The 25,446-nt window shown below is 50.2% G+C and overlaps 7 protein-coding genes across 7 annotated transcripts; 4 read left to right on the forward strand and 3 right to left on the reverse strand.

The window, feature by feature from the left end:
• Window positions 1-697: 697 nt before the first annotated feature.
• Aspvir_002672 (cytochrome P450) lies at window positions 698-2,413 on the forward strand (the record flags this gene model as incomplete). The annotated part of the gene is made up of 3 exons (XM_043274270.1): window positions 698-857; window positions 923-1,496; window positions 1,561-2,413. 3 exons carry the CDS (start codon window positions 698-700, stop codon window positions 2,411-2,413), a joined length of 1,587 nt encoding a protein of 528 aa, XP_043130205.1.
• A 553-nt stretch (window positions 2,414-2,966) lies between these two features.
• Window positions 2,967-4,913, reverse strand: Aspvir_002673 (glycerol kinase; the record flags this gene model as incomplete). The annotated part of the gene is made up of 4 exons (XM_043274271.1): window positions 2,967-3,461; window positions 3,515-3,681; window positions 3,736-4,721; window positions 4,780-4,913. The coding sequence occupies 4 exons, from the start codon at window positions 4,911-4,913 to the stop codon at window positions 2,967-2,969; spliced, it is 1,782 nt and encodes a 593-aa protein (XP_043130206.1).
• Window positions 4,914-7,278: 2,365 nt separating this feature from the next.
• On the forward strand, window positions 7,279-8,412 carry Aspvir_002674 (MIP/aquaporin family protein; the record flags this gene model as incomplete). The annotated part of the gene is made up of 3 exons (XM_043274272.1): window positions 7,279-7,574; window positions 7,638-8,184; window positions 8,248-8,412. 3 exons carry the CDS (start codon window positions 7,279-7,281, stop codon window positions 8,410-8,412), a joined length of 1,008 nt encoding a protein of 335 aa, XP_043130207.1.
• A 1,111-nt stretch (window positions 8,413-9,523) lies between these two features.
• Window positions 9,524-10,747, forward strand: Aspvir_002675 (putative inorganic diphosphatase; the record flags this gene model as incomplete). Its single annotated transcript, XM_043274273.1, has 5 exons — window positions 9,524-9,769; window positions 9,852-9,971; window positions 10,030-10,373; window positions 10,444-10,530; window positions 10,579-10,747. 5 exons carry the CDS (start codon window positions 9,524-9,526, stop codon window positions 10,745-10,747), a joined length of 966 nt encoding a protein of 321 aa, XP_043130208.1.
• A 136-nt stretch (window positions 10,748-10,883) lies between these two features.
• Window positions 10,884-11,864, reverse strand: Aspvir_002676 (phosphoglycerate mutase family protein; the record flags this gene model as incomplete). Its single annotated transcript, XM_043274274.1, has 4 exons — window positions 10,884-10,947; window positions 11,000-11,242; window positions 11,320-11,613; window positions 11,689-11,864. 4 exons carry the CDS (start codon window positions 11,862-11,864, stop codon window positions 10,884-10,886), a joined length of 777 nt encoding a protein of 258 aa, XP_043130209.1.
• Window positions 11,865-12,642: 778 nt separating this feature from the next.
• On the reverse strand, window positions 12,643-14,194 carry Aspvir_002677 (glycoside hydrolase family 16 protein; the record flags this gene model as incomplete). The annotated part of the gene is made up of 4 exons (XM_043274275.1): window positions 12,643-12,792; window positions 13,025-13,425; window positions 13,488-14,039; window positions 14,098-14,194. 4 exons carry the CDS (start codon window positions 14,192-14,194, stop codon window positions 12,643-12,645), a joined length of 1,200 nt encoding a protein of 399 aa, XP_043130210.1.
• A 4,275-nt stretch (window positions 14,195-18,469) lies between these two features.
• On the forward strand, window positions 18,470-25,437 carry acyA (adenylate cyclase acyA; the record flags this gene model as incomplete). Its single annotated transcript, XM_043274276.1, has 4 exons — window positions 18,470-18,648; window positions 18,956-19,697; window positions 19,789-25,077; window positions 25,162-25,437. The coding sequence occupies 4 exons, from the start codon at window positions 18,470-18,472 to the stop codon at window positions 25,435-25,437; spliced, it is 6,486 nt and encodes a 2,161-aa protein (XP_043130211.1).
• Window positions 25,438-25,446: the final 9 nt, after the last annotated feature.

Here is a 25,446-nt window from a genome sequence, read left to right on the forward strand (position 1 = left end):
TCAACAAGCGCCTAGTGAAGGGCTCTTAGGCTATCCAATTTGAAGCATGGCTTATACATGTCGAGTATTGCCTTGCGGCCCATTCTGATCCGGTGTCCCAGCTAAAGGTGATTCCGTTATGGCAGTGACAGCCAAATACCCTTAACACAGGCATATGAGGTATCGGACAAGCGAAATTCCTAGTTATGTTCACCATTATTAGCATGTATTTCAAAAACCGCCATCAAGGTCTGGGCCTAACTAGACAATAGTCGATTCTTGTGCAAGGGGTTGTTTGCAAGCATAGTGAGGTGCACCTCAAAATGGATAGACGTCAATTTAGGCTCGACTGGCCGTTTGCGGGCTTGTGGGGAAGCAAAAGACTAGCAGCTCATTGACTCAATAGTCTGCTATATCCACATATGGATGGCCCTCGATCAACGCGCTCTCCAGATCCAATGAGCTTACTTCGCCAACATCATGTGGCTTGTCTGGTTCTGTATTGCGTCGTTGTTTGTATGCAGGCTGTGAACTGGCGGTCTATCTCCGAGGGACTGTGTCCCAGTTACCTGCATCTAGTTCGACCCATGAATATGATCCTGCATGAACCGGTTGCATATTTGAATATATACTCTTTCTTCTCTGTTTTTCTCGGCAGATGACTTGCCTGATTTTGATGTGCGATATTTGAGCATCTGCGACTCAGCAACTTGCCAAGATGATCGAGGAACTCCTTGCTCAGATACATCCGGGGACGTCAACCCTCTGTCTCCTGGGGGCTTTGTTCTTTGCTTGCTTGATTCGAAGGGCACAGGTGTTGAAGGAAATCTCGAAGCTGGGTTGCAGAGCCCCGAGAATTCGTTTCCGCTTCCCATATGGTAGGTTGTCGCAAACAGTCAAGAAGCTTTCGGGATGACTCGGGCATGGCTGACTGCTAGAACAGCAATCGACTTCCTTTACGGAGCATCCAAGGCCAACGACAACGGTACGGACCATGAATTCATGCATCAAGCGATCCTGAAGGCGAAAGGAGCAACCCAGATTGACTGCGTCAAAACCGCCGAGCTTAATGGAGGCATCACGCTCCGAGTCATTCTGACCAAAGACCCTGAGAACATCAAGGCTATTCTTACGGGACAATTTGCCGATTATGGGAAAGGCGAGGAATTCCATCAACAATGGAAAGACTTTCTAGGTGACAGTATCTTCGTCACGGATGGTGAGCTCTGGTCCCGTTCACGCCATCTCATCCGACCAATGTTTGTCCGGGATCGCATCGTCGACACTGAAATCTTTGAGAAACACGTCCAAAACTTGATTCCTCTGTTGGCAGGGAGCAACTCGCCCAGTGGGAGCAACGTCGTCGATATCGGTTCTCTGTTTTTCTGCTACACCTTGGACGCAGCCACTGATTATCTCCTCGGCCAGGGCACAAACAGTCTGCACAATCCGGAGACCAGATTTGCAGAGGCCTTCGGATATGTGAAGCATCGTCAATCCGAGATCTTTCGGCTAGGGTAAGCTACATTTCCTTTCGCGGACGCGGGAAACGTGGTGACTTAACACTAATTATGGAATCAGCATATTCAACTTCGCCGTGTCGAGGAGGAAATTCCGCCGGGAACTCAAAGTGATGGACGATTTCATACAACCATATATCAACAGAGCTCTCTCTCTGACACTCTCGGAACTCAACCAGAAGCTCTCCAAGCGAGAGACCTTCCTGGACGCCCTTGCCCGCTTCACCCGCGACCCGCGCGTCCTCCGTGACCAGCTCGTCGCCGTCCTCCTCGCCGGCCGCGACACCACAGCCGCAACCCTCGCCTTCTGTGTCTTCGAGCTAGCCCGCAACCCCGACGTCGTCGCCAAACTGCGCGAGGAGATCGGCGCCCGACTGGCTCTCGGGCTCTCGGCCCAGAAACCCAGCTACAGCGACCTCAAGGAGATGAGGTACCTGAACGCCGTCCTCAACGAGACCATGCGCCTCTACCCCGCCGTTCCCTTCAACGTCCGCTATTCCCTCCGTGACACGACGCTGCCGCGCGGCGGCGGGCCCGACGGCCTCTCGCCAGTCGGCGTCCGCGCCAACACGCGCGTCGTCTACTCGACGATGATCATGCAGCGAAGCGCAGAGAACTACGAGCCCCCAGGCTCGCCGAACTACTTCGATCCGGAGAAATGGTTGCCCGACCGGTGGCTGTCCGGGTGGCAGCCCAAACCCTGGCAGTTTATCCCCTTCAATGGGGGGCCGAGGATCTGCCTCGGTCAGCAGTTTGCTACCATCGAAATGGGTTACACAATTGTGAGGATCCTGCAGGCCTTTGAGAGGATCCAGGCCATGCCGGCCAATGGGAAGGAGCGGGTCGAGGACCCTATGCTGAAGTTTGAGGTTACACTTAGCCCTGGTTCGGAATTGAATTGTGTTTTCGTGTGAGAGGGCGAGTGTACTTTACCGTCCAAGGAGAATTGAGATCTTAATGAGATATCTCTCCGTTGTTTAGATTTATAATAACGCATTTGCACGAGTTATGGACATGGACATTGTACGCACTATATCCTACGAATACGAAATCCCTTACACCCAAAGCACGGAAATTGAGCACAAGCTATGGTACTTCTTTTATATACAACCAGATGGGTTCCGCTATGCAGTACTAGACTGTATATCGTTGATCTAAGCGCAGCACAAGATAGCGGTATCTATGCCCTCAGAACAAAAGCAAAAAGGCCGCAAGAGCCAGAGGGGCCAGTTGAAACCTGAATCTCACATCAGCAGTGGCGGTCGCTGTGTGACACATGGAAGCCAATTCAGGCAAATGAACAAGGATGCGCATAGCAATTAATGGTTCACCGGAGTAAGGCGTAGGAGGCAAAATAAGCCTCGCCTCCTATAAGAAAAATACTTCGTTGATTCGTCATGACCATAATATGAACATCCTACAGATACAGATCCACAAGAAAACGTTAAACATGAAAGCATGAGACGCTCAGTAAAAAGAAAGCTTGAGTTTCCGGAGTTTCTTGAGTCTCTGTAGGATCTCCACCTTTCGCAGCTCCAGGTACAGGTCTTCCTCGTCGGCGTCATCCAAGTCCCCAGAGATACTTATCAAAGGGAGTTTGGATGTGGTAAGCTCGCCGTTGAGCTTTGGAGGCGTAACGTTGATAGCGTTGTGACTCGTTAACACCTCAGGAGCGATTTTCTTGGTCTCCTTCTGAGCAGGTTGCACTGGAGGCGGTGGCTCATCTCCAGACCAGCCCTTGCACATTGCCACGGCCTTTTCCCATCTTGCAAATGACTTGGCGCTTTCTTCGCGACCGATCTTGGGCTCAAAGACAGCTCCTCCGGCACGGTTAATGTCTCGCAGTTCCGCGAAATTTCTCCACAGTCCTACTGCCAGGCCAGCGGCTATGGCCGCACCAAGTGCAGTGGTTTCCCGCATCTTGGGGCGATACACCGGGATTGAGATGAGATCAGCTTGAATCTAGTGGGATATTAGCTTCAAGTACTGAAAATGAAAGGGCTCGTGTTCTGTACCTGCATCGCAAGGTCTGAGTTGCTCATGCCTCCATCAACCGCCAATTCTGACAGCGCATGTCCACTGTCTTTCTCCATTGCGTCCAAGATGGCCTTTGTCTGAAAGCAGGTGGCCTCTAGAGTCGCCCGGGCAATGTGGCCCTTTTGGGTGTACTGTGTGATACCAACTGCCGGGAAAAGTCAGCGCGGATCAAAAGGAGATTTAACCCTAATTGCCTTACACATTGTCCCCTTTGCATCGTCAATCCAGTAAGGCGCATAGAGACCACTGAACGCAGTGACAAACACACAGCCTCCACTGTCTTCTACCGTCTGAGCCAAATCGTTCACTTCCTTGGACTCTTGGAAAAAGTTCAAGTTATTTTGTAGGAATTTGACACCAGATCCGGCGACTGCAATGCTGCCCTCAAGGGCGTAGACCGGCTTGCCATCGAAGTGGTATGCCACAGTAGCCAAAAGTCCATGCTTGGAAATGACCGGCTTTTCTCCAACATTATACAGAAGGAAGCAGCCCGTTCCGTAGGTGTTCTTCGCCATTCCTGGCGAAAAGCCCTTTTGCCCTACAAGCGCCGAGGACTGGTCACCAAGGCAGCCCATAATCGGAACGCCAGCAAGTATTCCAGATGCCAGTGCTCCGTAAGCTTTGGCGTCTGAAGAAGGCACAATCTTCGGCAGGTGGACTTTTCCTCTGATACCAAAGAAGTCCAGGAGGAAGTTGTCGTATTGGAGGGTCTCAAGGTTCATAAACATCGTCCGCGAAGCGTTTGTAGGATCGGATACAAACACGTTTGCGGATACTCCACCATTCAAACGGTATACAAGCCACGCATCCACCGTACCGAACGCCAATGTGCCTCGCTCGTACGCATCTTTAACTTTGGGCACATGTTCTAGCATCCAGAGGAGCTTCGGGGCGGATGAATACGTTGTCAGCGGAAGACCGCAAATCTGTTGCAATTGCGACGCCTCGCGCTTTTGCTTCAGCTCGTGAACTATAGCTTGCGGCCGCGTATCTGTCCAGACGATGGCGTTGTAGAGTGGCTCGCCCGTTTCATGGTCCCAAACGACGGTAGTCTCCCGCTGGTTTGTGATGCCGATCGCCTTGACACTGTATCGGGAGTAGCCCTCCGATTCAAACTGTTTGACCGCTTCTTCGATGCACGTCTCAACGGAAGACACCAGCTCAAATGGGTCGTGTTCATGCCATCTGTGGACGGTCAATCAGCATCAATGCCGCTAAGCGAGCTCATTTAGAGTGGACATACCCCGGATTGGGGTAGATCTGCGTAAACTCGACCTGATGTGATGCTACAGGCTCACCCTCTCGGTTGAAAATCAGAAATCTCGAGCTGGTCGTACCCTGATCAATTGATCCCACAAAGATCTCTGAGGGCTGCATGGTTGCCTGGTCTTATGGGTTGGGCCTATGCTCGGGACTTGGGAGCAACAGTGAACGCCGTGTGACGGCTTGGGACAGACAGTAGAGCGGATGGTGAACCCCACAGAGACAATAAGGAGACGTTCGAAAGCAAAGAGCGGAAAAACCACATTTTGGAGATAGCTGCCATTCTATCTTAAATAATTCTCGAGCAATCTATCCCACGCCATTTTTCTGGTCACACAATTTTTCCGTCTGGCATTTGCTCTGCGGGGGTTCTCCTTGAGACGGGGGGAGCATTCGACTGGTTGGTCAAGGTTACGGAGGGGTGGCCGAGATCGAATGACGGAAAAGCATAAAATGATAGTCATGGGGACTGGGGAAGGGAGTCCTCCGTAAGCTGGGAGGTACGAGCCAGCCCAGAATCCAGATATCGGGGAATCCAATAACACGACCGAACCCGAACAGTGCCTTAGTGTAGCGGCTGGCCAAGCCCATGCCTAGGAACAAGCGACTAAAGTCATGTCGGTCTCATGTTGTGCTCCAATGAAGAGAAGAGCTGGAAAACGGGCTCGAGAGCCGGTCATCCTGATGGCCATGGGTTTCATCAATTCTGAGTGGACGAGAATGAACGGCTTGCAGCAGCTTGTCCTGTCAGGCCGTCCACTTCCGACCTCTCTTAGGCTCCATCTCGGGTGGTTGCGTATCGACCAACATGGATATTCCCTGGAGGAGTCTATCAGATTCATCGTTTTTGTATCAATGATAGTTAGATGCAAAGTTGCATGCCGGTGATTCTCCTGTATTGAAAGCCTCATCTCATCAAACTGGTGAGAAGGAGAGAACGAGAGAAGCAAGGTGGAGCACGAGGTGACAAGAGTACCCCCAGCTAGGATAATTGCACCCCGCGCGCACTTGGGACTTTCTCATCGAACACTCCTCTCAGTCTTCATCCGATTTCATCCACAGTTACCGTCATTTCGTTTGCTGAACTTCCGATTTATGCAATGCTACCTACCTGCAGTCATACTATCCTCGACTTGCATGAGAAGCATGTGTTATTCGAAGCCAAACAGGCCTCCATTGCCCAGTCAACTACAGCGGAATTGATCGGCCCCCACAGTAGCAACTAGCAACCATGCCGGAGGAATTGCGGGGACTGTCATCAGTGGGATAATCGATTAGTCGAATGATGGCCGTCCCATCCAAAAGTTCCAGAACCTTGTGGAGCACAACTGGAGATATCTCGCAGCATGGAGAGTCGATCTTGACCGAGCCGCAAGACAGTTTATCAGAACACACAGGGCAGTCTTGAAGTAGGAGAGTTGCACCAACAAGCTTTTCTGTGCTCATGGAATCACGGAGGCTGCGAAAAGAAAAACCGACCAGGCTGATACTCAATTATTGCCACTTACCAAGGACATGGGCAATTGTCCCGCCAAGTTCACCAATCTCCTAAGGCAGCCGATCGTCTCAGCGAAAACCCCTCAATCCTTGCCGTCTCGTTGCTACTTGGCCATGTCAGGAGGTAACACAAGGACAAATTGGGAGTCATGTCCTCAAACGTTATGCAGGCATGGGCCGAACCCCCCTCTTCGGTGGCTCAAACTGACCAGTGTCTGACCACTTGGTATGCCTTAAGACGGAATGGTTCGAGACGTCGAATAGGTCGAACAGGCTCATGCTGTGTTCGAGGATGCGACTGAAAAGTAGGTCACTCCGACTGGAGCGAACGAATGGCAGTTTTTCGCCTCGGTCGTGCATGGCTGGTCTTCCATCAGCCCTCCCAACCCCGGCCGAAAGTGAACAATCAGACTGAGGACCTCATAGTCCTCGAAGGACGACAGCCCTTGCCATGACGTGGCTGTATGATGCCGCTTTGCGCAGCGAAGAATTTCTTGGGCATTCTATTTTCAAATCTAAACTTACTGTTTCTGAGCGCATGGCTGATGGGCTTCTATGGCACAATGCACGAATATTCCAGCAAAGGCATAACCTTACTGGGGGTGTCACCATGCGTGTCAGGAAAGAATGAGCGGGTTTGAATGTGCCACTCGAGCAAAGTGACACTGGGGACTGCGTATTTCAGTGCCTTTATGTCTGGGTTTAAGCACTATAATCTGAATGTACAGCACTGCCTATTGCACACGGCAAGTTCCGCTTGTGAACGGTACTTTCCATCTAGTATTAGGTCTTGATGCGCTGCCATTCACTTCCGTGCCCACCAGCCCTGGCCCTTCCGATCAGATCACTCAATTATTGTGATATTTATACCTTTCTTGCTGCAAGCCTCGCCTCGACAGCTCCAGCATTCACGTCTCTGCATCTCTCCTACCCTCTACCAACCAGTGCTGTGGTCTTCAAAGGCTGTCTCCATCTGTTCACTATGACTATCCTCAAACAAGTCCTTGATAATACAGAGATACAGGAGAGTGCTTTTGTCACTATGACTGCGAGTAATAAAGGCGGGGCTTCTATGCTGGGTACTGCGTTTGAGTCCCAGGGGGCTCAGGTCATGCTCCCTGAACCAGGTTGGAGCAAGGTCCGGACTTACTGCCGTGATGCATTCTCTGAATTCTTCGGGACTATGATCCTCATCCTCTTTGGAGATGGCGTGGTTGCTCAGGTCACACTTAGCAAAGGCGAAAAAGGTGACTATCAATCGATCTCCTGGGGCTGGGGGTGAGTATCTCTTGGTTTGCCCTCTCCTTCCTCTGGCCATTTACTAACGGAATTGCTCTTCAGGATCGGAGTCATGTTGGGTGTCTACGCAAGTGGCATCTCCGGAGCACACATCAATCCTGCAGTGACCTTTGCAAACTGTGTCTTTCGCAAATTCCCCTGGCGAAAATTCCCCGTGTATGCGATTGCCCAGGTACTCGGAGCTATGTGTGGAGCAGCCATTGTCTACGGAAATTACAGATCGGCCATCGATCAGTTTGAAGGGGGAGCAAACATCCGGACAGTACCTGGGTATTCTCCTACAGCCACCGCGGGTATCTTCTGTACCTACCCGGCGGAATTCATGACCAGGACGGGACAATTTTTCTCGGAGTTTATTGCCAGCTCCATCCTGATGTTCATGATATTTGCTCTGAAAGACGATGGAAATATCGGGGCCGGTCCCCTTACCCCCCTTGCGCTCTTCTTTGTGATATTTGGCATTGGCGCATGTTTTGGGTGGGAGACTGGGTATGCCATCAACCTCGCTCGAGATTTCGGGCCCCGATTGGTTTCCTATATGATCGGATACGGCCCCGACGTTTGGAGGGCGGGGAACTATTACTTCTGGGTATGCTCTGGCTCTATTGAATATGATGACTGTTGGCGTGAAGGACTAACAACTCTATCGCAGATCCCCATGGTAGCACCATTCATAGGGTGCACATTCGGCGGATGGATGTACGATATGTTCCTGTACACGGGGACAGATAGCCCAGTGAACACCCCATATGCCGGACTACGGCGGCTGATCCAGCCAGTGGAGAAAAAGTCGATTGACTCGCAGAGCCAAGTATAAACGGGAAGTAGCATGATGATTAACGAGCTTATGTGACACGTTTTTGAAGGAAAAACACGATTGGATGATTCTTGGGACTAGCATATATGTTGAAACGATGATTACGGCCCTGTGTGATACAAAAACGCTTCATGTACTCCACACTGTCAGTGGGATGGAAATGTCAAATGTCATATTCTTTTCGAACACCCAAGCCTTCTAGCCTCCGGCTCCGTTACATAGAGCGTGGCCATAAGTCATGTAAGACATCGCACAGGAGACACCCGGCGTGTAACGGACTCTATTGCAAAATGCATGTGAACATGCTAGGATCAAGCAACTTTTATCATCAATAATAATAACCGCTATTATTATCAAGTCTCTGGTAGATGCCAACCTCGTCGCGTGATATACGCATCGCATACAATTCATATTCATTCTCGCAGTCAACCCAATCAACCCATGTCAAAGGCACTCTCCCAATGCCACCGTGCCATCACACCACGTAAGAACTAGCAGTGCCGCGCCTCCGCGACAGAAACCAACCCCAACCCGGCAACTGTTGGCCGCTGCAAGTGCAATTTCCCAAGAAGTAGGTATGTGTCGATTGACATGCCAGTATACCCGATCCGTCGTGCTGCATGGGCAACTTAGTCTGGGGTAGAGACTATAAGGACTGGGGACTGGGGTAAAGTGGTGATGGAGCCGAGGATATCCGTGTTGTGCATCTAGAACAGGACTATGGTATTTACCGAGGATTCCTGGGTAGTAGTAGGGACTTGGCGTAAACCACATTTTGAATTCTGCGTCGTTGTTCTCGCGAGTAGGTTCATTCGACCGGAAATCGGGTCCGATGGATATCATATCATCATGAGGCAAGGTAGCTAGGGAGGGAGATATCTACACAATCGACAACATCGTCATTGCTGTTCATCGGCTCAAGGTCGTCAATTATAGACGTCACTCTGACAATGATTCTCCTCTGTATAATCCTTACCAGGAAGGTAGTCTACTTTCATAATCATCAAGCGGTGTAAAGACGAAGTACCTAGTCTAGCACATAACCCTAACCCGTAATCACTATCGAGATTCATATCTTGCAAAAGGACATCCAACAGATACCGTCTCCAAAATGGCCCCGTACAAGACTGAAGAAGAATCAAACAGACCAACCTACGAAACCAAATCCGACTTTGTGGAAAACTACGTCCTCCGCCCTGTCGGCAAACCCCTGACGAAGGAGTATCGTGTCTACTTCAACCTCAGTGACAAGCTCCTCTCCCCCTGGCATGATCTGGCGCTCTACCCAGGCAGTGGCCGCGAGCCAGTGGTGCATATGGTTGTCGAGGTACCGAGGTGGTGGAGTGCGAAGATGGAGGTGAGTCTTCTCTCCTTTCCCTGGCAGCATTGAGTGGAATTGAATAATTGAGCGATTTAACTAATGAAAATGACGAAAACAGATCGCAAAAGACGAGTACCTCAATCCTCTCAAGCAGGATATCCAAGACGGCCGGTTAAAATACGTGCCCAACATCTTTCCGCATAAAGGGTACCCCTTCAACTACGGGATGCTGCCTCAGGTACGCTGGCTTCCATACCTTCAATTGAGAAACCACAGATTGATAGAGAATTGAATAGACATACCAAGACCCCAAGCTCGACGACCCCCTCACTCGGCTCCCAGCGGACGGGAACCCGCTCGCTGTCTGCGAACTGGGCGGCGCAATGCCGCGTCCTGCACAGGTCAAACGGGTCAAAGTCCTCGGCTCGCTGGCCGTCATCAACGAGGACAAGACAGACTGGAAGATCTTGGTTGTTGACTTGGAGAATCCCGAGGCGGACAAGCTGAGTGACATCGGGGACGTCGAGTCGCTGATGCCGGGGTATCTGGACACAATCAAGGAATGGTTCCGCGTGTATAAGCTGGCCGAGGGGAAGCAGGAGAACGATCTTGGTGCGGACGGGGAGCTTCAAAATCAGAAGTATGGCATTTCTCTATGATCTATTGATTGCGCATAGGCTGAGCCGTCGACTGATCACGAACGAATGCAGGTATACTCTCTTGCTCATTGAGCGGTGCCATAACTCCTGGAAAGCTGTCAAGGAGGTTGAGCCAGGCATGCAAGCAAGGATTTCCATGTGAGTGAGCCCCGTCAGTTAAAGAAACCTCCCCTGAACAGAGTCCAGGGCGGACATTGCGCCTCAAGAGCACGGTGCGGTTGATGTGCTTCCACGTACATCGGAAAATCGAGATGTCTGCCGTGACGTCGACTCCATTGCAGCTGAGAAGAGTCATTTTTTGTTACCAAATTGGCCTTCCATAGCTGCTTGCCGCGGTGGTGCTTTCAATGTGTAATATATTGGTAGAATAGAAATGAGACGATCGCTTTTATAGACCAGAAACAGAGATACTCCAAATGATCTAAATGGTCAAGTTGATAAGATCTAAAGAACCAAGACTGTGCCATCTTATCTAGCATACATCATACAAACTAAGAAGGAACAGGCCTCCGTCCTAGGATGATAGCCGGCTGATTCAAGTCCTCATCCTCGAACCTATTTTATCGTTAGCCCTTGATCCCGCTTGCAGAAGGAGGCAAAGGAATACCCGAGTACAGCCACGCCCGCTGTTTCAATCAGAAGCCTCACCGCACACTTCAACGGCAGCCCGGTCCATCGCATAGCCAACGCAGCCAGTGACTGACCAGACCCAACACAAATGATATCCCGAGGCTCCTCATTGACATGAGGGACCATCCGGCCTCCCGGCCAGGAGGCAGTAGTACTCTTGAGGACTTCTCTCATCTCCCCGATCAGCTCGTCAAGTCGATCGGTGACCTGTTGAGGGGTTCTAAGAGACGAGTCAGCCAGCCTCCAGCCATTTTCTTTGCCAACAAATGCAATGTCATAAGCGGAAAGAAGACATACTCGCCTCCAGGACAGCCAGACTCCCAGATTGACCAAGGACCTTCCTTGTCCAGCCCCGCTTGCCTGCGTTTCTCACGAATTTGGTCTGTGGTCAGCCCTTCGTACTCGCCGTAGTCCCATTCAGTAAGACTGGGAGTGATCTGGATCGTCGCCTCGGCTATTTCGCCCGTAACAGGAGGGATCGCTGTCGTTGTCGTCTGCTTGGTGGTTCGATCGTAGAAGTGCTGATGTTGGTGCACTCCCAAACGGAGGATTTCACACGTCTGACGATCTCGTGTGTTTGGAGTGATATATCTGGTGTTGGAATTCTCCTTCAGCTTCCAGGTCTCACGCATGCGATGGCGGTGAAAGTGGGCAGCAGAGGCTTACATGCGTGAAATCCTTTTGGGGTCGATCAACTTGTCCTCGCCCACATACTGCTCCCTAGTCGCCTCGACTTGTTTCTCCCCTTCTGTGGATAGTTTATGGTCGGTGGTGCTGATATGCTGCATCCCCCGGGTCCCTTCGGTTTCACCATGACGAATCAAGAATACACGGGAACTCATTTTGGATGAAATGCAAGCAGATAAACTGTCAGGGCGATGTTGGGTTAGCTCTGGAGAGAACAGCTCCAAGATATTGTTCGTGTGCTGTCGGACACAACACCCACCTAGGATCATAACATCGTGGGAAGCGACCCTTTGATGTGATGTCATTCCCAATAAATAAACATGTTCATACCTACTTCACAACGGAAATTGCGGTCCGTCTGATTTCGGGATGTACTCCCATAGGATGAGCGGGCCTGACCTCAACATTAGGCAGATACCAGGAATGTACCTCAAAGGAAATAATTGTGGTTAAGTACCAGTCAACCTTTCTGTAGAGCAGGAGAGAAACCGCTTAGGCTGACGTTGTCCGTTCTTGGGAAGTTATTATCATATCACGAATTAGTATTGGGTGTTGTCTAGTCTATAAACACTTTTCGCCGGAGAATAAACAATACAAAAAGTAACAAACCAGGTGGTGGACTCGATCGGCCTTCCAATCTGGATAGGAGATCGATGCGAACACTATCACCCAGTGCGCCAAGGCAAACGAAGTTGTGACCCACGCTGTGCAACAATTGGAGATAAGAAAAGAAACGCTCCCATCCCTGAATGATAGAGGAAAAAAGACCAAATTGCAAAAAGAAAAAAAAAAACAAAGCCAGCAATTCGTGTCTATACAACATACAATCCGTTGTCATGTGTAAGTCATGCATTCGTTAATCAATCGTCTCATGTCCGTAGCCGTCAATCGTAAGTGTGATAGAGTGCATTGCTTCCTCGGAAAAGCCTCGACTCAAAAGATTGCCATGAGGCCGCCAAGAAGCGCACACAAAACGCCCATTCTGACGGGTGCCTCCAGCAGGTCATTGGCCGCGGCAACGGTAGGGGCAACATGTGCAATCGAGGCGGAAAATGAGGGAAGAGTCGAGCCAAAAGTGATAATCTGATAAGTAGTTGTCGAAGCAAGATGTCCGGTCGACTTTGTCACACTTGAACTACTCGGGATCGAAGAGACGGAACTGGTTTTAAGCCCGGAGTGGGAAGATGAAGCCAGCGAGGAAACCAAGGAAGATGACGTACAGAGGGGCGTAGACTATATTGTAACGAAAAGAAGGGCATCAGCAAGTCTCAATCAAAAAAGCAGCAGAGGCAAATGAAGGGCAATGCTCACTCACAGAAGCCGCACTGGGCGGCTGGACTTGTCGAGATCCGGAAAAGGTCCAGCCACTGGGCAGAGTCGTCTGCTTCGCGACAGAAGACGATAAAGTGGTAGGCTTGGGAACCCAGGGCCAGATACTCGGGGTTACAAAGCTCGACGTCTCACGGTGCGTGCCACTGAAAGGAATAGGAGCACTGTCAATTGTCGCGGTCACAGGAGGGGCAGACTCGACAGTTGAAATGGACTCAGCGTCACTATTACCATTGACTTGACCTCCATCGGAGGTAATGGACCGCCACGACCCACTCTTGTCGCTATAAGTGTATGATTTACCCGTCGAGTAGTCGGTCGCCACGAGCGACTTGAGGTACATGGTATAAGGACCCGCGCTGTAATCGGTTTGGCCACCAGCCCATTCTAAGAGGTGTCAGCATATATCGCCAGTCGAAATTATCACCGAGTTAGGGATGGTCACTCACGAATTGTGCCTGGCGCATTGTTGGGATCACCACCCGCCCATACACCAACCTTGACCATCATTGGGCTCTGAGGGTAATTATCCCCGGCACTCTCAGCAGTGAGAACTCGGACAGTCTTGCCATCAATTTGCCAAACAATCTGCGTGCTCGTCCAGTCGATTGTGTAGGTGTGGAAAGCATCCTGGTTTCCAGCATTGTCGTGGGCAGCGCCGCGATTGTAGCTGCCAGTGTTTCCTTTGCCGAAGTAGTTGGTCTGCACATACAAATTGTTTGCTCCGAGCCATTCCCAATCAATCTCATCCAGGTCATCAGACTGCAGAACTGCACTACTGACAATGCCCGTGCCTGGTGCGGTCTTGATCACGAACTCGACATGACCAAACATCATATACCAGTTGGACTGGATCAGCGGGGCATCACCCTGCTTGGCCACGGTGAAAGCAATACCATTGCTGTCGTAGGCGGGGCTTCCAATTGGTTTGAAGTCGGGAGAAGCGCCTTTGGTGAAGTCGTAGGTGACTGATCTCCCCAGAGCGGGATCCGGAGGGCAAGCTTTTTGACATGTCAGAATCATTCGATGGGACGGACATTTTCGAAAGGTACAACTCACTCTTCTGCAGTGGGTTGCAGTCAGTATATGTCTGAGCTGTCACGATGGCAGAGGAAGAAAGCAGGCCGATGGCCACACCAACGAGAGGCAATCTCATGGTGAGAGGCTTCGGAGGTAATGTGAGAACTGATGGGATTTCAACGAAAAGATTGAAGGTGATCTGATAATACAGCAGAGAAGATGAGAATGCAAAAGCTACTAGATAGTACGTATGTGAATCAGGTAGTACGAGGAGGAGGATGTATGCAGAAGAGAGAGAAGGGAAGAAAAGGAGGAAGAAGAAGAAGAAGAAGCAAAATTCCTCTTATTGACCGAGGTGATACATTGAGAGGAAAGAACAATTCACCGCCAGAGCAGCAGTAACAACCAAGGGCTAGGCAACAGGCTTTTCTTATCACCTTTCCAGCTGTCCTTCATCTGCGGGAAGGAAAGCTTCTGACCAACAGCATGGGGATCACTTTGGAGGAAAGTGAGTAGTCCAGCCTCCTCACTTCCTTCCTTCTGCCGTCATCATCATATTACTCCTTTTGGGTAAGTTAGCGGGCGGTTCAGTGGAGACCTGGCAACCTAAGGCAAGCAGATCCTTCCATCCCTTCTCGAAGCTGTCATTGGCTCGAGCATTTAGCTGTGGCGCCTTCTTTGTGGCTGGAAATTCGCCATTGGCCATTGGTGGCCCTCCCACACGTGACAGGCAGACTTCAAGGTTGAAGGTTGAAACTTGAGGGGCCAAGATCGGCTGAGACATGCCTATATCCACTACCAAAACAGGTATGTTAGTGCTACGGAGGACATTGCGTCTACCACTGTATGGGTCCACAGTGCTCCGTACTCCATACTCCATACTCCATACTCCATACACAAATATAGATAGTTCCTTGGGCTGTTCATGATCAGTCGACCAAGACTTGGCCTCTGTGCTCGTTTCATCCGAAGTACCCAGGCGACATCGATCCATGTGCCAGGTTGCGAGTGCATAACGCTCTATATATAGGTTAGATGTTTATACCAATCATCTCCGCCGGTCGACAACGCCATATCTTTTGGAGGAAGCTCTGCCGTCAAGATCATATGTAGAAGGACAAAGTGGGACGAACCAACAAAGGAAGTGCCCATACATCATCAACCTGAAACCAAGCAGAGTCGTGGCGATAGTCAACAGACTCGACACCGCCTGATTGTCCCACTCCACCCCCAGCCCCCTCTTTTTCAGAAACATCTGGTTTGGATATGACGCTTTAACCATATCACATACAGGATCAGAGATTTTCGCGTGTCTTCTCTAACTAGTTAATCAATCATATTATCAAAACTATGCATTGTGCTCTACCTCCTTGTTCCGCGGCCTTTTAGATGTTCTTTCAGCATCTGCTGATCCTTCCATGACTGTCTGGTATAGTGACTACCATCCAATGTTGAAGCGCCCCCCGAATGTAGGAATATATGAGGGCCTAGTGTTGCCCTTTGATCCTATAAAAAAATGAGCAGGTTTCCGCCATGCTTGGCGACCATGTCGTCCGACCCTGGGGACTTCAACTAATCGCTCGGGCACCTCTTCTGGATACACAAAGGTAGCATCAATTTGCTTTGAGCGATGATTAAATGTTACTCGGCAACCACACCACATGCTATGCTCTGGTACCTATTGCAAGACCTGCTTCTAATATGGCAGGCAAGCACTCTGAAGCAACCAAGGAGATCGACAACTTCGAGAGCAGGCAGACGCTTCTGATAATCAGATAAAACCTACGAAGCCACAATCCACTTCAAGCATTACAGAAACGATCCGTCGTAGTATGTTTTGGTGATAAAGAAGCACTATGCTCACCTCTGTGGGAGATATATCTTGAGAACAGAGGACCGCGGGATCCTTTGACTTGATACAAACATCCCGCTGCTATCTGCTCATACACAGAATTGGACACTCTGCGTGTGAAAGATGTCTTCATCAAAGTTGTGGGATGTGGTTGTAATTGATGGCTTATGAGGAGACATCAGCCTTATGGGATCTATTGAAGAATCAGCGGGAACATCAACGGAATACATGTATACAAGGCGCATAACCTCGCTCCTCTCTATATATTAAATTCAATTTGCACAATCTATCCATCTAAATGTTCGCATTTTTATACAACATTTAAAAGGCAGGTCAGATATTCCACACTGATAATACATACAGATCTCAGCGTCACCGACTCACCAAAACCTTCACTTGCTTCCTCCGATGATGGTCGTAGGAATAAACCACGCATAGTGGCAAAGATATATTACCCGGCAGACAGCAGCTATCCAGGAGAGCAAGATAATCGAAGTGATGGAAGGAAGGAGGTGCAGAAGTGAGCTCGGCTGCAGGCGTAGTCACCGAGGCCGCATGGCCTAGAGTGTGTTTCAAGCACCTAGGCATAGGTCATACTTCAAGTGTGCTAGCAAGCTCGACTAATCTAATTGGACCTTGCTCGAACCAATCCATCCGAGAACGAGCTTTCTAATGATGATACTGGTCCTTTCCTGTTACTTGTTCGCTCTTGAACATAGCCACTGGTTATCCCCGTTCATCTATCAACATTTTGCCTGCTCCTTGCTCGCTTGAACATTGTTGCAGCGGAGTCAAAGACAGATGGCGTGTCGCACAGGTACAGTAGAACAGAGGCCAATTAGAGACTGGATATAGGAATGGAAGAACGCGTATTGCATGATCGAATCGGTTTTAAGAAGTTTGAGCACGAGAGGGAGAGGAAAGGAATCTATCGGGGTATCTAGCTGGAGGCTGGCAATGTACGCCTATTATTCCCTCCAGCCGAAGGACCTTGCCTGTCTCAGAGTGCTAAAGAACTGGTGACACTACCAAGAAAGGTGGGCGTTGATAGGTGAGCGGATCAGCTGACTTACCCCTGTGTGTCCCTTAAAGCGGCAACGCCTGACTGAGAGATAACTCTATTTACTCCGTACGGAGTATCTCGTGCTTGAACGGTAGATGATATAGCCAAAAGGTTTATGTAGCACGGAAGTCTCCGGAAGATGAAGCTTCAACTCCTTGAATCTCCATCGGTAAGCTGCCCGTTTGTGGACAGAATATGCGAACTTGAAGTTGACGAGTGTAAATCTATTGATGATTTACAACAATAAAGACTCGTCCACTTCAGCTAATGCAAGTAGATAGATCAGAAAGGAGACTGAACTGGTCAACACCGTATCAAAGAGTTTATCACGCCTGGCCAGAAGAAGCACAGACATCATCACGGACCACCCAGCCCCGGAATCGCCTCAAGGCTGACAGCTCCTGTAAGGCGTGGGTGAAGTACAGGGTACAGACAGTGAAATGAACGATACATTCATCCTTGAGGTATTTATCTTAGTACTGAGTAGATACCATATTCTATTAGAGTTTTATACCAGATGTAGCAATCTTTATTCCTTCACCGTCGAGGGCCAACATGGATAATAGGCAAAGAATGAAAAGGAGCTACCTGCGTAGGTAATATGTGCTCCATAACGTAAGGTACTTTAGCTTTTAAGTATCTACCTTACCTACTTTGGAGTAGCTGGTTGAAATATTACAGTAATGTCTTCCCTTTCCCCTCAATTAATTTGAGGTTTTCCCGCAGTAACTCTCCGTTGAAGCGCGTACCTTAGGTAATGTATTAGGTATTTACCATACCTGCCCCGATCTCCCCCTAAGCCTCAGGCTAACAGTAAGGTAATAATAGCTCTTCGGAGGCTCAGCGAATCTTAAACAGTCAGAACTCCTGCTGCTCCGCTGTTGGCGCAGGTTTAACACACCCTGACCATCAATGAATAACACCTACTACGCGACAATTCTTCCTGATTCATCTTTGATTCTCATCCATGCCTGATGTTATTTGAGCTTCTTGACTTATATTCCATTATTTTCTTCGGTCTATTTTGACTTCCTAGCTTTTCATACTGGAACGTGTGATGACGTTCCTCCACCACTACCGCTCACCCTCCAGAACATGAAGGACCTTCCGTCTTGACACCGTCGCGCCCGACGAAATATACCCTGTGCTACGTTCAGTCGCCTTTGCGATATCTCTATCTCCGCAAATAACGACCAAGCCTATTCTTCATATTCCTTCAAGCACTATTCGAATCGATGGCTTATCTTGCTCTGTGCATTCCCTACTTTTAACGAAAGGAACCTTGCTATCGCATTCGACCATCTCGATCTTGATCGCACACCTCTCCCGTACAACGTCCCCCTCGAGCTCTAATATCCTTCCTCAACCTCCTCCTTCATCGCTTCCTCCGAACCTGTTGACCACATTCATGGTGGATTCTTTCTTGGCTCCCGCGACTGCTGTGACAACCGGCTGATTTCTCGCTCCTGGCCCGCAAGATTCGATAATATAACAGCATGTCGCAGCGCGGAAGCGAGCATTCGCACAGAAGGCGCAGTTCTGACAGCTCCGGGGCCAACAGCTGGCTGTCGCAAGAGACCGTCAGAGAGAGTCAAAATCCTCGTCCGCCATACCATACAGCCATGTCGAATGGTCGTAGCAATTCTCCTTTTCCTGGATCTGCGGGCTTAGAGAGGTAAGAAACACAGTGAAATCGAATTTCTCTCCCATTCCTTTTTCACCCATATTGAATTGCTGGTATGGTGTCTCTGTTGGAAATTCGAAAACAGGTACAGTTGGTTGCGCGGCGAGGTTGACGAAAAGTGATTACCGGCTGTCAAAAGCCCCAAATACGTCTTCAAAAATGGGGCTGTGAACTCTATCATTGTCTACTGGTCGTGATGTTTTGGTGTCGGATGAATTCCGTGCCAGCATTTCTTTCTGTTATCTGCCGACACGGCGGGGTCTTTTGTCGAGATAACATGAGTGCTAACTACCTTTAGATCTGCATCACAGGGTTACAACCAGCCAAACAAAGGCTCTTCGAATAACTTATATTCTTCTACTTTCTCATGGAATTCGCCCGATATTTCACCCACAGATCAGCAGAAAGGCGTTGGCAGCCACAGGAAGGCTATGGCGACCTCCGGGACTGACGATCCTGGCCCCCCACCGCCGTCTAGCTCGAGCTCGAAACCGTCGCGGCTGAATCCCAACCAAACCGACTATTTTCAACAGAACCCAAATGCCTCGTGGTCAACCTCCCCTAAGATAGCGCCCATGGATAGCTCGGGAACGTTCTTCCATGACTTCTCCGAACACGAGGCATCGCCGGCATCTGCCACATTCCGTCCTGGCACGAGCCGGACCTTCGCCAGTGAACCAGTCGATTTTGACTACAACGGAGACGACCGTAGACCATCTGTAGCTAGCGCTACGACAATCAGCAGTCAGGGCTCGAAGTCTAGTACAGGAGGTCGATTCCGGAAGAAGTTGCAAGGTTTCTTTGGCGATGACTACCTCCCGTCAGGCGAATCGAAACAGGAGCAGGAACAAGATACCCGATCGTTGAGCAGCAGGCCAGGCTCTATTGATCAGTTTAAAGCCCGCGAAAGAGCCAATTCTGACGGCGCACGAAACTTCCCAGAAAGATTCCAGGATGATACTTCCTCACTACATCCTTCAAGACCGCGAACTCCCCTACCGTCCAGCGAGATTACTCCATGGCTGTATCAAAGCTTCAATGTAAGTGCATGACCAGAATGCCCACATTCGAATCTATCGTCTCTGTCTGTTTTTGAAGGATTGGAATTTCTTATTTTGTGACTATCTCTAGGACATTCCTCAATTCGGAGAAGCTCCTGTTCGAGAAGCCCCCATCGCACCTGAAGGACGTCGCCTTGCTGGTCAGAATGCCACGAACCCGGTTGCCTCAAAAGAGGCTCGGAGGCTCCATGGCAGCCACCGTCATTCCCGAAGCAAGGAAGAAAAGCCAACTGTCGCGGGTGATCTTGCTGGTTATCCAGCTCGTCCAGCAACAGGACGTGATGATTCTTATCTCGGATTGCGCCCCTTCCGAGAACATAGCCTAAATGCCTTGACACCGATGAGCTCAACTACCACCCTCGGCGGTCGCTCTACTAGCCCCACGCCGAGTATACAGAGCGCCTATTCTCGGGAACAAAGCCAGAACTCCCCCGGAGCGCCATCCAACAAGCGATCGATACTGGATAAAATTCGTCGTACCAAAGCACATGGTCCCTTGAAGCATTTCCCCGGATCAAAATCCGCGCAGGACGCCTCGAAGTCCTCATCGAAGCTCGCGCGGAGGGAGGCTTCTCCTCGACGAGGCCGGCAAGGCAGTCTCGAAGGCGGCACCTCTATCAGAAACCTTGATCTAGGCGATTACGAGCGTCGAAAGGACGGGAAAGGCCTAGTTATGGGCTCCACAAAGTTACGGAACCGGCGGGGCATTGGCAATGAAGCCCCTCCTGGGAGGGACGTCAAACTTCCAGAGGAGCCTGGTGTTTGGATGCTTGATACAGATCTGTCACACATGGAGGGCATCGTTAGCCAGCAACCTCTCCCTTCTCCAAGCGACAAAGGCAAAACTCAGGATGGTGTCCCAGCGCAGAATGAGGAAAGGAAGAAGTCGGACGGTTTGCCTCCGGGTCACTGGGATGCTCCGGAGAGCTGGCAGGTCAAGAAGCATGGGGAGGATCTCGCTGCTCGGCTTCCAAATGTGGCAAGTGATTCGACAGGTTTTGCACGTGAACCAGATGGGACTGCATACTTTATCCGGGTCTTCCGCATTGATTCCACATTTGCTACACTTTCAGCTGGTCTGAATGCCAACGTCGCAGACATCCTCCTTATGCTTGGCCGAAAGTCTTTCCTTCAAGATCACTTGAATAACTATGAAATTGTCATGAAAAGGAATGATCTCTCTAGGCAGCTGGATCACTCAGAGCGACCCATTCTTATGCAGAAGCGATTGCTGGAGCAAGTCGGATACACTGCAAAGGATAGGATTGAAGAGATTGGTCGGGAAGACCACAGTTATATCTGCCGCTTCATATTCCTTCCAACCAAGCTCAGTGGCTACAGCAGCCTCGATGGCGATCCTGGATTCAGCAGAATGCAGAAGTTCAGTCATGTGGATCTTCAGGGTCGGAGTCTCGTCACCATCCCGATCACACTCTATAAGAAGGCGCCCGAGATTATCTCACTGAACCTGTCTAGGAATCTGTCCCTGGATGTCCCCAAAGATTTTATCCAGGGTTGCATCAATTTACGAGAGATCAAGTTCATTGGCAATGAAGCTCGGCGTTTGCCAGCGAGTTTTAGCCTTGCAAGTCGATTGACTTACTTGGACGTGTCCAACAATCTCTTGGAGGAGCTTGGCCATGCCAATCTCGACAGGTTGCAGGGCCTTGTCAGCATCAAAATGGCCAACAACAAGCTCTCAGAGCTACCGAGTTACTTTGGGAACTTCCAGTATCTCAGGAGTCTCAATATCTCCTCCAACAACTTCCAAGTCTTTCCTCCTTTCCTCTCCAATTTGAAGAGCCTGGTGGATCTTGATATCAGTTTCAACAACATCGCTGAGCTGCCAAATATCGGAAAGCTGGCGACACTGGAACGAATCTGGATGACGAATAATATGCTGAGCGGGCCATTGGATGCGACATTTAAGGACCTTGTTAACTTGAGGGAGATTGATGCGCGCTTTAATGCCATTACCAACATAGACATTCTGGCGCAACTCCCTCGACTGGAGCAATTGCTGATTGGGCATAACGCGGTCTCGAAATTCAGAGGGTCGTTCCCCAAACTGCGGACCTTGCTCCTCGATCATTGCCCAATGACACAGTTTGACATTGATGCGCCAGTGCCAACGCTGACCTCGCTCAACATTGCCTCCGCCAAGCTTGTGCAGTTCCGGGATTCGTTGTTCGAGAACCTACCTAACCTGACCAAACTGATTCTTGATAAGAATCATTTTGTTTCAATGTCACCGCATATTGGAAAACTTCGTCGGCTGGAGCAATTCAGCATGATCAAGAACCCCCTGGCCGCGCTCCCCGCCACCATCGGATGCCTGACCGAGCTTAAATATCTCAACCTGAGGGAATGCAATCTGAGAAGGCTCCCGGCCGAAATTTGGCATTGTGTGAGATTGGAGACCCTCAATGTCTCATCAAACGTGCTGGACAGCTTCCCCAAACACGGCAGTTCTCCACCTCAGCCACCTAGCGACACGGGAATTACACCTGCAGCAACTCCAGGGGGCGCCACAACACCAAGTTATGAAGATCTCTGCCCTGTTCAGGAGCAAGATGGGCTAGAAACCCGTAGACCCAGCCAGACGTCAGGAGGCTTTTTCAGCTCCGGAGGCTCACCAAATGGTGGGACTTATCGCAAACCGTCCGTTGCTTCGTCTCTTGGCCAAAGCGGGAGGAAAGTGTCGGCAGCTTCTCGATCGGGCACCGAGGGCAGTCCTTCTTCTAGGAAAGATTCAAATTTCTCTCAGCACATGGCGACAACGTTTGCCGGCTCTCTACGAAATCTATATCTTGCAGACAATCGGCTAGAAGACGATATTTTCCGCGAGCTGGCCTTGATTCCAGAGTTACGCGTCGTCAATCTGTCGTACAATGAATTGACTGAACTTCCGCAGGGCCTGCTCAAGCGCTGGCCGTTCCTGACCGAGTTGTACCTTTCAGGCAATGAGCTGACCTCGCTTCCTTCCGATGATCTTGAGGAAGGAAGTAACCTTAAAGTTCTGAACCTGAATGCAAATCGATTCCAGGTTCTACCAGCAGAACTATGCAAGGTCAGCAAACTTGCAATCTTGGACGTTGGGAGCAATGCTTTGAAGTATAATGTGTCCAACTGGCCTTACGATTGGAACTGGAACTGGAATCGAAATTTGAAATACCTCAATTTCTCTGGGAACAAACGCTTAGAGATTAAACCAAACATCACTTCGGCGGGGCCGACCACCGCCAATGGAACCGACTTGACTGATTTCAACTCACTTACCCATCTCCGGGTCCTCGGTTTGATGGATGTCACGCTCACAACACCTACCATTCCTGAGGAGAACGAAGATCGACGTGTCAGAACGTCTGCTTCACTTGCCGGGTCTCTGGCTTATGGCATGGCTGATTTTTTGGGTAAAAGCGAGCATCTGTCCATCATCGACATGATCGTCCCGCGTCTGAAGCCGGACAATGTGGAAACGCTTGTAGGGTTGTTTGATGGCCAAGCTCAGTCAACGGGGGGCTCTAGGATTGCCAAGTTTCTCCATGAGAACTTCACCTCGACCTTCTCTTCGGAGCTTAAAAGACTACGAGTGGATGAACAAGAAACACCGCTTGATGCGCTACGGCGGACATTCTTGGCGTTGAACAAGAACATGGCTGCGGCTGCCTACAAGTCTATTGACGACCGTAGTGTTCGGCAATTTCACAGAGGATCCTCAGCTACAAAACTCCTCAATCAAGACGACATACGGTCTGGTGGGGTTGCAACTGTGTTGTATCTGAATAACATGGATCTGTATGTCGCCAACGTTGGTGATGCGCAGGCGATCCTTGTGAAGTCAGACGGGACGCTGAAGTATCTAACTAAGAATCATGATCCCGCGGAGCCCCATGAGCGAGCCAGAATCCGGGCTGCTGGAGGATTTGTCTCTCGCAACGGAAGGCTGAACGACATTCTTCATGTGTCAAGAGCCTTTGGTCACTTTCAGCTGATGCCCGCAGTCGTTGCAGCGCCTCACACCATGCATGTCCAGTTGAATGAACAGGATGAAATGATCATCCTGGCGTCGAAGGAATTGTGGGACTACGTGACGCCAGATGTGGTCGTCGATGTCACCAGAGCGGAGCGCAGGGACCTCATGATCGCTGCTCAGAAAATCCGGGACCTGGCTATGTCCTTTGGTGCTAACAATAAACTCATGGTGATGATTCTCGGTGTGAGTGACCTAAAGAAGCGGGAGAAGCTCAAGTTTCGTGGAACAAGTCTCTCGATGGGGCCTCCTGCTTTTCCCGAGGAACAAATCATCCCCAGCACGAAGCGTACCAAGAAACCGCGTGACATGCCCGGCGATTCGAGACTCGCCCGCTTCGATTACGTGGATGCTCCTATTGGAGAGTTGGCCATCATCTTCACAGATATCAAGAAATCGACGAGTCTGTGGGAGACATGTCCCGACGCGATGCGCTCCGCGATTCAGATACATAACGATATCCTTCGTCGACAACTTGGAATCATTGGTGGCTATGAAGTCAAGACCGAAGGTGACGCTTTTATGGTCGCCTTTTCCACCACCACAGCAGCCCTGCTCTGGTGTTTCAACTGCCAAACCCAGCTTTTGGAGGCCGAATGGCCCACCGAAATCCTTGAACAGCCTCAGTGTCAGGTCCAGTACGATATGGAGAACAACATCATCTTCCGGGGTTTGTCTGTCCGCATGGGTATACATTGGGGAGAGCCTGTCTGTGAGAAAGATCCTGTTACTAATCGCATGGATTATTTCGGTCCCATGGTCAACCGTGCATCACGTATCTCCGCAGTCGCCGACGGTGGTCAGATTTTCGTCTCGTCGGACTTCATGAGCGATATTCAGCGCAACCTTGAAATGTACGCCGACAGTGAACGGGCCGCTTCTACTGGCTCGGAGGAAAGCTACGCGGTCGATAGTTTGGGGTATAACATTCGTCGTGAACTTCAGCAACTCAACAGCCAAGGATTCGTTATCAAAGACCAGGGTGAGCGGAAGTTGAAAGGCCTGGAGAATCCGGAGCCACTCTACCTCATATACCCTCACTCGCTTTCCGGCCGATTGACCACGCTGGAACAAGCAGAATCGAGAGAGAATGGCCCCACGACCATAAGTAAACATTCCCAGCTCGAAATTCAGACGGATCTCATATGGCGCCTATGGGAGCTCACTCTTCGCTTGGAACGACTATGCGGTGCGCTGGAGAATCCAGGCGAAGCGCGGCTGATGGAGCCGAACGTGGCTTTGTTTAATCTGGTCAAGAATCACGGTGGCGAGCTTGCCGATTCGACGGTGGTGAGTTTAGTCGAACAGCAGGTGACTCGCATCGAGGTTAGTGCGCAGCTTTGATTTCTCTAGCTTCTTCTTCTTTCCCTTTTGATTTTTGTCAGACCTGACGTCTTATGCGTCTTACAGATGAACATTACGACTCTCTCAGTGCGATACATGCTGAGACCCTTCAAACCCGGTGACAAACTAAGTGACCACGCCGTCCCTATTGGTGAGGTGATGCAACAACTACAAACCCAACTTGCCGAATACAGAGCGCTCAAGGAACAACTGGCCGTCGGTGCTGCGGGCATCACTGGCGCCTCATCCATCTCTACAGGAGCTGAAGGCCAGGAGACTGGCGAGAGCGATCCCAGCTCCGCATCTTCGTCCTTCCTCCAACTTGCTCCAACCCTGGAGTAGCGCTATCTT

Source organism: Aspergillus viridinutans (assembly GCF_018404265.1).
Source record: "Aspergillus viridinutans IFM 47045 DNA, scaffold_12, whole genome shotgun sequence".
NCBI lineage: Eukaryota > Fungi > Ascomycota > Eurotiomycetes > Eurotiales > Aspergillaceae > Aspergillus > Aspergillus viridinutans.